Source organism: Aedes aegypti, chromosome 2, assembly GCF_002204515.2.
Source record: "Aedes aegypti strain LVP_AGWG chromosome 2, AaegL5.0 Primary Assembly, whole genome shotgun sequence".
Lineage (NCBI taxonomy): Eukaryota > Metazoa > Arthropoda > Insecta > Diptera > Culicidae > Aedes > Aedes aegypti.
In genome coordinates, this window is record NC_035108.1 from 213,449,855 (window position 1) to 213,464,443 (window position 14,589).

At 34.5% G+C, this 14,589-nt stretch overlaps 1 protein-coding gene across 1 annotated transcript in view; it reads left to right on the top strand.

Moving 5' to 3' along the window:
• Nucleotides 1-14,589, top strand: part of LOC5576974 (zinc finger and BTB domain-containing protein 14) — a 24,415-nt gene continuing 9,826 nt past the window's right edge. Inside the window, exon 1 of the mRNA XM_021843910.1 lies at nt 1-547. Within this exon, the coding sequence (XP_021699602.1) occupies nt 523-547 (25 nt within the window). The 5' untranslated portion in view covers nt 1-522. The remainder of the gene's footprint in view (nt 548-14,589) is intronic.

The window sequence follows — 14,589 nt, forward strand, 5'->3', positions numbered from 1 at the left end:
TATGCTAGTCTTCGGTCGAACATCGTTTTGATAGGAAGCTCTTTCTCTCGAATGTTGTTTCATATGGATACAAAATCAGTGTTTTGTTTTCAGTGAATTGTGTAGAAATACAATCATAATAATTTTCGTGGATGTAAACAATCTTTATGTGGGCTAGAAATGTGCGAAAATTATTGATTACTAAAGGTGAAAGTTATGCATAAAGAGAAAATTCGTTTAATCATTACCAACAATTAATATCGATTTTCAACACAGTTTGGTCAACGGACTAAGGAGTGCTGTTCATATTGTTGTTGATCAATTTATCGATTGTGAAGTCAGGTAGACGACGTGATATCTGCCTATTAGTGGGGATTATATTTGAAGAAAAAAGAAATCAGTAGTTTGTTTTTTTTTGAATTGATGTAACGCTATAGCTTCACAATTAACTATAAAACAATAAGTGTCTATGATTTTGAACATTACCTCAATAGTGTTAAAAATTCGGCGAGGTCATTAATATCGCTGGTTAAACTAAGCACGATGGATCTCTGCAAACGACACCTAAGTAAGTACATACTATCATTTATGTTTATCAATATTAATTCTTGAAAGGCGGAAATTGCATGCAACAGTATGTAAAACAAGCAAATGATGTTTTCTTCTTTATTAGTTAGGCGCTCGCTGGCGTCTGTATTCGTTGATACTCTGTGCTGTGAGGCAGACATGCTTTCGATAGCGATAAAACTTATTCCGTCTGGAAATCGATTTTTCGATCCGTTTATGCGTCGTCGTTGGAGTTTTAGCTGTATTCTTATTCGTCATTAATTTTATTGTAACATCTTTTAAGATCAATATCAAATTTAATGACAGTATTGTTTCAAACATTACATTTATTTATTTTTGGGGATGAATCTGCCTACGACAGAAAAAAGTAGTTCAATTCAATTTGAACATACATTTCTCATATCTAGGCTTACTTAAATTGAACGTAAATTAAACTACAATTAATATCTTCTTGATAATATATGACAATTCATTTGCTGCCGCAGTTCAGAGTTTTTACAGGCGAGTTGACCTGCTTATAAAACATATTTTAATAAAATCAACCTAACTCATACAAAGTATATAAAACATTTATCGATGGCTATAGAAGTTTTTCCCAAACACTTTCGATAAACTCGTTCAACATTTTCTACAATGTTCAAGCATTTGTTATTTAATGTAATTTTAGAAACAATACAGGGTGTCCGCAAATTATCCGTACAAACTTTAAAGACATGGCTCTATACAATCCAGCATAATAAATTCAATATACTTGCATGGTTTGAAATATTGGCTTATTATATTCTTAAGAAGTAAGTTTGACACATTTCCGATTTCAAATAATTGCAAAACCAACCCAAATGTATTGAGGTGTATTAAAGGGAGCTATTTTCCGAGCTTTATGACGGAAGAGAAATGTCCATAGAACTCACTGGATTTGAACCGTACAATTTTCTATTTTCAGTCTAACTGGAAGCCACTAGATTGCTTCAAATAATAATAAAACATTTGGATTCATCTGTTTTAGGTTTAAGGGATAACACATCTTCAGTATGACTAGCGGCCCTCAGGAAAAACGTCTCCGAAAAATTTAAATTTGCCTATCTCAGTAACAAGCAATCATTTCGAAATTTTAGAAAGTTGTATTTTGTGTTAACATATAGATGTATTATAAAAGGTACATGGGCATTGATTTTTCATTGTTTTCAATGCGAGATCATTTTTCCAATATTTTGCTGTTCGGATAATTTGCGGACACCCTGTAAATCACATTAAATAACAAAAAATCCAGGTAAGTAGAATTATGTTAAATTATATTTTTTCATTCATTAATTATGTTCAATTTTTTTTTGTTCGAATCCTCTGTAGAAGTTTCTTGCTGATATTACAAAAGAATAAACTTCGATATACCATACAACATGCTTGTACATAAGAAAAAAAATGATTTTCTGTAACTTAATGCTAATAATATATTCACTCTAATCTTGATGTCAACATTTCTTTACAAACAAAACTTGATGTTGATAATGCTCTTAAAACTTTAACAAATTCCATTGTTGATGCCAGCCCGATAAGAAGGAAATAACTACTAAATACTAAATTGAGGTATTCCATATCAGCTAATTTCCAATACTTACAACCTGAATGAGGTATGAATGAGTCCTGCATAAGAGGTTAAATACCTTAAATAATACCTTCTGCATATTCTACAAATACCAAGCTGATAACTAGATCAGATATTGTAATACCTAAATAATACATGATGGATTTTCATATAAAAGTGAAAATTTTCAATAGGAGTTCAATACCTCCAGCAGTCCTCAATAGCTATCGAATACCAAAATGAAGTATTTTTAAATGTTTTAAACATTTTTTCAAATACCATTATAATACCAAAATGAGGTGTTAACAACTGAACAATACCTAATTATGGTATGATACCAAAATATGGTATGCATAAGCTATTGCGAGTTATTCTTTCCTTCTCGGGAGGAGCATTGCAATTCCAAAATGTGAAGTCAAATTTGAATCCGTGATTATAGACGATGATCTTAAACTCTTGATCCGTCTTGAAAACGTGAGGAGAAGGCAATTTCAACGCACTCGCGAACCTGCAATGAAATTTATATGGCAGGGTTTGCAGAAAGAAATTGAAAAACGATTTTCACAATTGAGAAACAAAACTTTTGAAAATAAAATATCTCAATTTGACCCTGGCTCTAAGCCCTTTTGGAAATTATCTAAAATCTTGAAAAAAACCTCAGAAGCCAATACCGGTCTAGAAAGAGGAAAACAAATTAAGGTACAGTGGGGGAAGTGTATCAGTGGGGTAAGTGGATCATTTGTCATTATTAAGCATAAATCCTTGAATATGTTGAATGTTTTCGCACCATCGCTTCGTTTCAGGTTATATTCTCACGCCCACACTGATACTATTGCAAAACTGGTACTACACGCACACTAACACAAACAAACTTGTTAGCTGCAAAAATTAATTAATTTTAAAATTGTTTTCCATCAATCAAAAATTTATTGTATCTCTGTCTATAATCGAAAACTATTACTTTTTTCGACACATGGTGAGCATTTCAGTTCTAATTGAATGAATCACAATGAGAAATATGTGATTTTTATGAATAAATACAGATATATTATACATGGTACACTTACCCCTTCTTGTTACTGGGGTGGGGTAAGTGCAATGAGCTACAGTACAGGTGAAGAAGACCATGATTTGCATATGTATTGGTAACCGAAAAAGTGGTGACGTCACTATTTGGTTGCAAGCACGAGTAGATATGAGATATTTGAAACAAATTGCATGTAACATAAAAAAATGTGGTGCATGCCAGAATATTTAATTCGAACTAGATGATTTTTGAATATTGTATTTATCGTTGGACTATTTCAACACAATAGACATAAAAATATTCAAAATAATCATATATTCAATTGAGGTTTGCCTAGCACGAAGCAGGGTATTCCATCTGTATAAACAATCAATGCATACTTTTTGATGACGCAGTAAAAACTATTAGTAACTAAGTGTGTAGCTTGTTGTTTGTGAGCAGATGAATAGATCAACACGTTATTGAACAACACTGTGGTGGAACAATGCTCAGAAACAATAAAGTACATACTTGGTTGTCATTGGCTGGATTTTATAACTTGCTTGCGTTTGATCAGCGTTCGTAGTGTTCCCAGCATTGCCAATCTTACCACTTCCTCTAACATGACATGAGTAGAATTGAGCCCATCATGACTGACGAACTCTGACCAATCGGAATCGTTCAGGCTATCAACATGTGAACTTCGTAGCGGTAGAGGGATTGGCCAGCTCAATCGCCTCTAACAAAACATCCATGTTTGAGTCGGAATCACGTATTTTCTGTTCTTTTTGGAACGGTGAAACATCGCAAGAAGATCCATTTTCAACTATTAACGTTTTCCGCCTCCAGTGAACAGTGATTTTGCAAAAGGTTAGCCACAAGTTCCTTCCGCCCGTTGATAACGTTGGGAACGACCTCTACTCTCAACGCATGACGATTCCGGAGTACGAATGGTGGGAAAATCTGTAATTGGCATTACGTTTCTTAGTACTGCACAAAGAAATCTTACCGCCTCGGACCAGACTATTTCGATCTGCACTTGTCAACGATTTTCGGATCGAAGCATTGAACACAAAATCGTCAGATGTGAAATGCTGGGATCATATCTAAAGCGATGTACCCGGATCTTTGATGAGCCCACTAAATTACACCCATTTCGATCGCTTGCTAGGTTCTTTGGGGAAAGTGTGAAAACTTATGAAAATATCACTGTTCTTCGCTTCCTGTGTCGTTATCTTGCACACATTGACTGCACACTGCGGAATTCTATCAAAATTTACCAGAAATTGTTAAAACTGTACGAAAAAAAGTAGAAAAACTTCCGAACTCGCGCACTTTTTGCTTTCGCGTCAAGGGATTTTAAATTGAAAACACAAATAGTGACGTAGGAAAGATCAGCGATGTATTGGTGTTAGGTGTCATTTTCAACTTTATACAGTTGTCACACACACTATTATACGGAACTGCGCCACCTGTTCTGTAACTCATTGGGGTAAGTGGATCAAGTATTATTTTCATTCATTGGCCGACTGCTTACAAGAATTTTAATAAGTTTTAATATCCGCAAATATTGTTTTCCTTTAACTTTTTTCATTCCCAGCTTGAATTTGTCAAATTGACCATAGAAAATATGAATTAATCCACCTAAAAGTTTGTTTAACCTTTCTGGTATTGTTCGTTTTGTTGAGGAATAGATTCTCATGCACCTTTTGAACGTGGAAAAATAAATACTCACACGTCAGTTTCTATGGCACTTTAATAGAAGCACGCAACTTGCATTCAATGTACAATTCAACATAATGCGTTACATGTGCGTTACTTGTTGGTTTCGTTAGCTACGACGCCATCCAATACATGGCAAACATGGTGGGAGAATATTTTGGTGTGACAAAATTATTTAGGTGTGAGTCTATTAGAGGGCAAAATCCTCAATATAAAAAAATAAATAAAAAAATAAAAATTTCAAAATTCACACGAAACTTTTCGTGGTTTATCTAAGCTGAGTTGCAAAAGTGCAATATATTCTAATTTTTTAATTGAAATCATATTATCGTACCTTATTTGACTATATAAATTGTTCTAGACAGTTGATACAAATATATTGGGATTTCAGTTCGTTATTCAAAAGTAAATGTAACTAATATTTTTAAACTATGAGTGTTCTTCGAAAACATCGTTAGGAAAAATCCTACAATACTTCTGTATAACTAATGTGTATAAATGGATGAATTTTCGCCAAATTATTCTGGTTACAATGTTTTTTTTTGTTCGAATAAGTGTGAATTAATGTACACAAATTTTTCATTATAATTTAATTAAATAGAGATACTTTTTAATTTTAAAGTTTTCAAATGTAACATTACAAGCACTAGCAATAACAAGAACGAGAGTAATATCATTCTTGCTGCTGTGGGGCAAGTGGATCATTTGGCGTAAATTTTGAAGTCTCTCATACTCAGTACATAACAATCAGAAAAATCGAAATAAATGACGATTTGAAGTATATTAGTCCCTCATTTGTTATCCACAGAAAAAAGTTAGAATTACATAATTCATGTTAGCTGCGCATTACAATGATGTTGATTATTGATTTTTCTGTATCCACTTACCCCACGGTACCTTATTACTAATTAATTGTGAAAAAGCTTAAAACATGCTATGCAGTTTGAAAGTGCGCACAATTTTAATTTAAGACTTACTCAAGTAACTCAGGACTTTGAAAATATTCTCAATCAAGAGAACGTTTTTGAAAATTCCTGAGGGACTGATTTAGAAGAAGTAAGAACTATTATTAAAAAATTCAAAAATATGAAAACTCCTGGCAATGATGGAATTTTCTACATCCTCATCAGACACTTCCAGAAAGTAGCTTATCATTCTTAGTTGATGTGTTTAACAAATGTTTTCAGTTGGCATATTTTCCTGGCAAATAGAAAAATGCTAAAGTTGTACCAATTTTGAAACCAGACAAAAATCTTGTAGAAGCTTCTAGCTATCGTCCAATCAGTTTGCTTTCCTTTATCAGTAAACTTTTTGAAAAGGTCATTTTGAACAGAATGATTTCCCACATCAACGAAAATTCAATTTTTGCCAATGAACAGTTCGGATTCCGCCATGGACATTCGACCACTCATCAACTCTTACGTGTAACAAATTTGATCCGTTCGAACAAATCTGAAGGCTATTCTACTGGTCTTGCTCTTCTAGACATAGAAAAAGCATTCGACAGTGTTTGGCATGAAGGTTTGGTCGTAAAATTGAAAAACTTTAATTTTCCAACATACATTGTTAGATTAATTCAAAGTTATCTGTCAAATCGTACACTTCAGGTTAATTATCAGATCTCCAGATCTGAATGACTTCCTGTAAGAGCTGGTGTTCCCCAAGGCAGCATTTTGGGACCAATGTTATACAATATTTTCACATCTGACTTACCTGAGTTACCTCAGGGATGTCAAAAATCTTTGTTTGCGGATGAAACAGGCCTCTCCGCCAAAGGACGAAGCCTTCGTGTCATCTGTAGTCGATTGCAAAAATGTTTGAATATTTCTTCATACTGGCAAAAATGAAAGATTTCTCACAATGCTTCCAAAACTCAACTAATAATATTCCCACATAAACCACAAGCTCTTTATTTGAAACCTTAAAGTAGACATGTTGTCACTTTGAAAGGGGTTCCAATAAATTGGTCAGATGAAGTTAAGTGTCTAGAGCTCATGCTAGATAAGAATTTAACTTTCAAAAATCACATTAAGGGCATTCACGCGAAATGTAGCAAATATGAAAATGTCTTTATTCACTTATAAATAGAAAATTTGTCTTAAGAACAAGCTTTTGATCTTCAAACAAGTGTTCAGGCCAGCCATGTTGTATGCTGTACCAATATGGACTGGCTGACTCTGCAGAGGGTTCAAAATAAAATTTTGAAAATGATTCTGAAGCTTCCTCCCTGGTATAGTACCAATGAGTTACAAAGAATATTCAATGTTGAAACATTGGAACAAATGTCAAAGAAAATAATTAATGATTTAAGCCAAAAATCGTTGCAATCTTCTATTGCCACGATTAATGCGTTATATATTTAGGTCATGTTAGGTTACGTAAATTGGAAGCGTTTTTTTCTCTCTTATAAGCAGGTGAAATCAATTCTCCTGTAAACAATTTGAACTGCTACGGCAAATGAAATGTAATATGTTGTTAACAAAATGTTAATAAAATCTTACATTTGTTTTACCAAATTAGGATGGTAGTGTTGTCTAACACAGAACACCTAGATAAAAGAAGTGAAAGTAATGTTTGGAATAATACTAATAAAACACTTATAAAAATTACAAAAGTTGGAAGTATTAGTATGATACTTTATGTCAGAGCTATTTTTGTTGGAATCAAAGATGCTAGAGGTTTTGTATTCGAATATAGATGTTATTTTAGCATTTTAAAATGGTTACAAACAATCTGTTTCAAGATCAGTGTTCAATGAAGTTTTAAAGAGTTCGTCATTTATTCCTGATAGCCAAGTTACAGTACAACTTGAAATCGGTCTCAAATCTCTTGACGAAACACATTTTTACAAATTGAGATCGTTTTTGTAATCAAAGTAAAAAATGTTACTTAAATAACTCAACGTATTTCATTCGATTTCAAATGATTTTTTTATATGTTTTCCAAAAACGAGTAATTTATATTTGATTTAATGTCGAAATATATGAATCAATCGATTTTCTTTCAGAAATATGATTGTATACAAATTGTTTTACATATAATGGTGTTTGTCATGCTTACTTTAAACAGTTTTGTAGGTTATTTTTTACATAAATTATGTTATGCATAAAATCTAATCCTCGTTCTCTATTAACATTCTCTAATCCATTTTCAACTACAATGATGACAAACAGTAGATAAGCTGTGGATTTGCATGTTTTAACATACCCATTATCAATAGTACTTCAAAACCGAAAATATTTCGTAAACCTCCAAAAATGCAAATATAGTAGCTTTTGTTCTACAACGATTGACTGATTAAAAGCTTCTATCGGTTCTTTTGATGATTAATGGCTATTTTAGAAGAATTTTTTAAATTTAATTAACAACAAATCGTACAAAAGTTTCAGTGTCTAATACTTAAAATGTTGACCAGCATGATTGATTAAACTTTAAAACATTGTGGATAACAATATATGAGTATGCTTTTATTCAAGCAAAACATATTATGCCTTTTTTGATGTTATTTTAAATTGTTTCAAATGTTTTTCAAGTCAAATATAAGACATGCAGACGACTATGGATGGAAAGTTTGAATCCCATTGGATCATAAAGATCAGAACTTAAATTTTCCAAATATAGTGATCATCATCTTCGACGTTATTGATATCGGAAAAAGTTACTAACATAACATTTGTAATGATAATCGAAGTATAGGGTGCCGGTGCCATTAGTGGTCTACGCTATAGAAAATCATAACAAAATAACGAAAACCCTTAACAGAGATCTTTTGGCATCAACAGAAAGATTTAAACCTCTACTATATGGGAAAAATAGTGATAATTTTTAACATAAAATCGTTTGAGCCACTATTGGTACACGTGTTCCAGTAGTTGTGCAAGTGCTCCAATAATAGACGTTCGGGAATGATACAAGGAATTTCAAACAAAATGGTAAATGTTTACATAGGTTTAACATTTTCTTCTAGGAACAGCAATTAACATCTTTTGAATGAAGCATAAAGATCATCTCTAGGGCTGTTCTTCGTTTTTATACGTCCATTCTCCACTTACTTACTAATATATAACACATATTGGATACAATCATAACTGATGATTTCTCAATACTGCTCAAGGCAACGATGGATAGTGTACAGTGCTGTGTGAAGATATCGGGTGCATTATCGGACCCGTTTGAAACACGCAAAGGACTTCGACAAGGCGATGGTCTCTCCTGCCTCCTGTTCAATATTGCGCTAGAAGGTGTTATGAAACGGGCGGGCTTTAACATGCGGGGCACGATTTTCAATAAATCCAGCCAGTTTATCTGCTTTGCTGACGACGTGGACATTGTCGGAAAAACGTTCCAAGTGGTTTCTGAACAGTTTACCAGGCTGAAACGTGAAGCAGATCGGGTTGGATTGAAGGTAAATACGTCGAAGACGAAATATCTGCTGGCTGGACGAACCGAGCGCGATAGAGCTCGCATTAGCAGACGCGTGATGATCGACGGGGATGAGTTCGAGGTGGTGGACGAATTTTTCTACCTCGGATCATTGATAACGTCGGATAACAACTGCAGCAGAGAAATTCGAAGACGTATCATTGCCGGAAGACGTGCTTACTACGAACTCCACACGCCCTTGCGGTCTGGTAAACTTCACTTCCGTACTAAGTGTACCAGACGCTGATAAGACCGGTAGCCCTCTACGGGCATGAGGCGTGGCCAATGCTCGAAGAGGACCTGCAAGCGCTAGGAGTTTTTGAACGACATGTGCTTAGGACGATCTTTGGCGGAGTATGTGAGAATGGCGTATGGAGGAGAAGAATGAATCACGAGCTTGCGCAACTCTACGGTGAACCCAGTATCCAGAAAGTCGCCAAAGCTGGAAGGGTACGATGGGCGGGACATGTTGTGAGAATGCCGGACAACAATCCCGCAAAAATGGTGTTCACCTCAAATCCGGCCGGTACAAAACGAAGGGGAGCGCAACGAACTAGGTGGTTTGACCAAGTGGACCAGGATCTTGGAAGTGTGGGGCTTTCGAGAAATTGGAGGATAGCAGCCATGGACCGAGTTAGTTGGCGTAACATTGTGGCGCAGATCATGTCTTGAATGACGTAGAGCCAGCAAAAGTAAAAAAGTAAGTTCTCAATACAATTATTCAATTATGTTTAGAAAATATTTTGAATAGAAGATAGAAAAAATAGTGAAATAATTGAAATATTACCCTATTAAAAAAATACAATATATGAAATAAATGAATTTTAGTAAAGTTGGATGAACAATTAAATTGAAGTTTTAACAAATAAAACTTATCATGAAATTCGATATATCATTTCTGTTTTTTCTTTATGTGAAAAAACTTTATTTTTGACCAGCATTGACATAAATTTTCTCACTGTGTGCTATAAATAGCCGACTGAATTCAGCTTGCATCAGTACTGAACAACAGCAGAAGAAATGCACTTGTTCAGTTGTTGATCAGCAAAGCACGTGTTGATTAGACATTGTTGAATAGAAGCTCAAGCATGATCAATATCCAGCTACAAGAGGTTTATATTGGGCACTGGAAGGCTTATATGTGAATTGAAGGATGGCGCAGATGGCAAGTTATATCGCTGACGATGGGAAGGTCTCGAGTCTGCATCCAGTATCCAGTTAATTATTAAAAGTTATTATTAATTCATGGTAAATGTATACACACTGCATTTGATGGATTTTTGGTTATTTATTTGTTTTCAATTAATTTTGTGGCAGCTGAGATAAATGCTTATAAAGCAATTTTGAAGTTGTAGAACAAAGTCAATATACAATGACACGCTTTATAACCTCTCCAAATTTGTATGAACCACGCCTGAACAAAGGCTTCACATGGGAATAATTAAAATGTTGTTAAACATGATACTGAATTAAACAGCAATAAAGTTTGTTTGTTAAATTTGCGTTGTTAAATCAACAATTCTTATTAGGCTAAGTGACACCTGAATAAACATCATAAAAATATATGATTACAATCACTAAATGATAAGTAGCCTAATAATTTCGCCAGATTAGCTTGAACAATGTGTGCGTAGCAGCTGCAAAGTAATATAGGGGAAGGGATGGTAAAATGAACACCTTAAGGATTTCATCTTGTTTGTGATAGAAAAACGAGGATTTTGTATAGTTCTATCGCACAACATCAAAAATAGAGATGTTATCTATAGCAGCGACACGAATTTAGACTGAAATAGTTAAATTTACACATATTTTTATCGCTTGCAAAAAACGATGCAAATGTTCATTTTACCTGCACTATGTGGGTTAAATGAACAGTTGTTGGTGGTAAAATGAACATCATGCAAAAAAAGTGAGCAAAACAAATATTTTTGAAAATTTTCATTGCGTTGTCGAAAATATATCCATTAATGATTGAAACCCATTCACAAATAAATCTAAAGGTATCAGATTTGACATCATTCTTCTTTCTGGCGTTACGTCCCAACTGGGACAAAGCCTGCTTCTCAGATTAGTGTTCTTATGAGTACTTCCACAGTTATTAACTGAGAGCTTTCTTTGCCGATTGACCATTTTTGCATGTGTATATCGTGTGGCAGGTACGAAGATACTCTATGCCCTGGGAATCGAGAAAATTTCCTTTACGAAAAGATCCTCGACCAGCGGGATTCGAACCCACGACCCTCAGTATGGTCATGCTGAATAGCTGCGCGTTTACCGCTACGGTTATCTGGGCCCCCATTTGACATCATATCATAACGATATTCACCTCACTGAAAAACCTCAAGACTCTCGTGCTTAAAGCTACGTCAGTTCTTATTTTAATAAGTGGTTTTCTAAAATCTTAGTTTTCGTTGATATTTTTACTTCAAATGGCCACCGTATCAAGAAAACGACAACGAATGCGATGACAACGAATGCGATAGTTGAAATGCAATCGAACGGCAATGAAATTTTGAGTGAAATCAAAGTTGTAATCGATACTGTTAACTCACCACAAACCAACATTGACACATTCGTGGAAGATGAGTCACCCCCTAGCCTTTTAGATGAGTTGGCTGATCATCAAATCGAAACTGTTAATTTGAACCCGGGCCGAAATTCGAATGGCACTGCAGGTTGGCGTTTGCTAGGAACAAAACAGGTTTGGCGCTCTGATTGGACAGAATATGACAATCGGCAGCAGCGTCGTGCATCACAGCAAAAAACTAAGGATAAGGCCCAAAAACGGAAGAAAGCGAATAAACACAGAGGCCATAACAACAGTACCAATCGAAAAACAAACTCCATTTTTTCAAAAACTCCCTCCAAGCACACCAGAAGTAAAAATGAACGCGAAAATATGAAAAACAATACCTCACAAAAATGGTTCAACTACAATGATAGCAACATGAAGCGCAGAAGCAATGGAGCGGTTTCTAATGGTCTTCCCTCGGATAAGGATTTACTCGCGGCAGCAAAGCTGACTTTTTCCAAGCCTCCAGTTAAGCAACGTGGGATCAAATTTCAGAAAGGCGAAATTTTGAATCCATATCCTGTCGATGATGGATTCCCTTCGTGCTCAACCTCTAGTTCGAACTGGTTGTTTGGTCATGCCCTCAGAAACTCCTTTTCTCAGCATTGTTCTTCGTGCTCCTGTGATCAACTTACACAGTCTTCAGACGTAGACACTGACGATCCAATCGTGGCTGATGAACAACCAATTCGTAATATTTTAAATAATGACAATGTATCTAATAATAGATCTGAACTTTCAAATAGTGTTATGCAAAGGGATGTGTTACCATCAACTTCTTCAGAAGCAAATGCTACACACTTAAACAGACTCTCTGAGTTCGGTGAATTTTTTTTACAGATTTGATTCGGTGATTTACAAGATACAGATGTTTCGGTAAACAACAGCCTGTTTACCGAAGGCTGTGAAAAAAAGGTATACCGAAATTTTAGTAGGTATATTACCCTAGTTGATCCATAGTCGCCTACATGTCTTAGATTTGATTTGAAAAACATTTGAAAATAACATAAAATGACATATGTTTTGCTTGAATAAAAGCATACTCATATACCGTTATTCGCATTGTTTTTAAGTTTTACTAATCATGCTGATCAAAATTTTTGAAGTATTAGACACTGAAACTTTTGTACGATTTGTTGTTAATCAAATGTTCAATATTCCACTGAAATGATGGCAAAAACCTGTAGAAGCTTTTAATCAATCATATTTAAACTTCTTATGTGTTGTAGAACTAAAGCTACTATATTTGCATATTCGGAGGTTTATTCAGCTCTTACTCAAACCACAAACTTCAAGTGAAATAACAGCTTTTTTATAAGCGGAAATTAATTTTATTCAATTAATGATTCAACTAAAAAATTGTTCAACAATGGTTGCTGCTATGCAGCTTGAATTAAACACGTAAGTATCTTAAAAGCTATCAATTCGAAAGGGATTTGCGATAAGGACCTATCTGACAAACCAATAACAATGAGAAAATAACCAATGAAATTCTCATGTGCAATTTTTAATCCCAATTGGAGAAAATACACTCAAACTTCAACCTTTTCTCTTTAATTCACATTTCATAAACCTAGTTTTAAAATCCTCATGAATACCACACACACATCTCCTACAATTTCCCTAGCTATTTCGTACTCAAAAAATCTTATAATGTTTCGCCTAAGACTCACTCGAGAATTCTAGTATCGCCCAATGTTATGAGCCTGTAATCGATATTATTTTCAGTGTCGCCCATTACTTTTGCGCCATGTTTATCTTCTTTCAATTAAGCCCGCCATGTACGCCTTGTTTACTTTTTGTTTGCCGTGTCGCCGTTTCTATCGCCGTGTTTTGATTTCGATTTCAGATACGCCCATCACTTTGGTAAACAAAAACCCAGACGTAATCAATACAGTGTGTGGTTTTGCAGGAAGTGAAGTTTCGTCTTCTACAAATTTGCGTTTTTTGAACAGTTAAATTATCGATAGGAGAAAAGTTTAAGTGCAGTGAATAGACAATCAAGCTACAATTTTAACGCCATTTTCTCTTGAATTGTGTACATTTTGTCAGTTTCGCCTAGTTCGCTAATATTTCTAGAATTGTTCCTTGGGCTATCAACGTGTCGTTCGCATTTAGGTGACGACATGACTACTACAATATATATTTTAAATATAGAAGAAACGTGTTACTTCATTAGAGGTAATTTAGTGCTGAAACTTATTATTCAAATTATTATTAATTAAAACTTTCAAATGTCTAATGTTTACGATAAAATAAGTAAATAAAATCGAAATATTCATGTATTAACACATTTACCATCGTGCGAAACATAATAGCGGTTATTTCCTTTGAAAACTAGATGTATGGTATAAGGAAAGTTTATATTGAGTAATTGAAGCCCTAGTATGTACGTAGTATAAGCGTGTTTGGCGAAGATTTGTGACTTTCGAAGAAAATTCGAATTAGAGAGGTGAACCTACATTGAAAATTGAAACAAGGGTACTAACAGCTCTTTTTTACTACCCAACATGAGCGACATCTATCGTAGGGTCTAAATGTGAACCACCAGAGGCGCGTCTATGCTCGGAACCATGGATAGGACAAACGTTGGCAAATATTTTGAAGCACAGTGAAGCTAAGAAAAAAAATAACCCTACGTTAATTAAAAAAATACCCAAAACTGAAAATTGAAAGTTACTATATTTGAGGGGCTCTAACGCAAAGGGGTGTAAGTGACATTTTGTTCGGGTTTGAGTT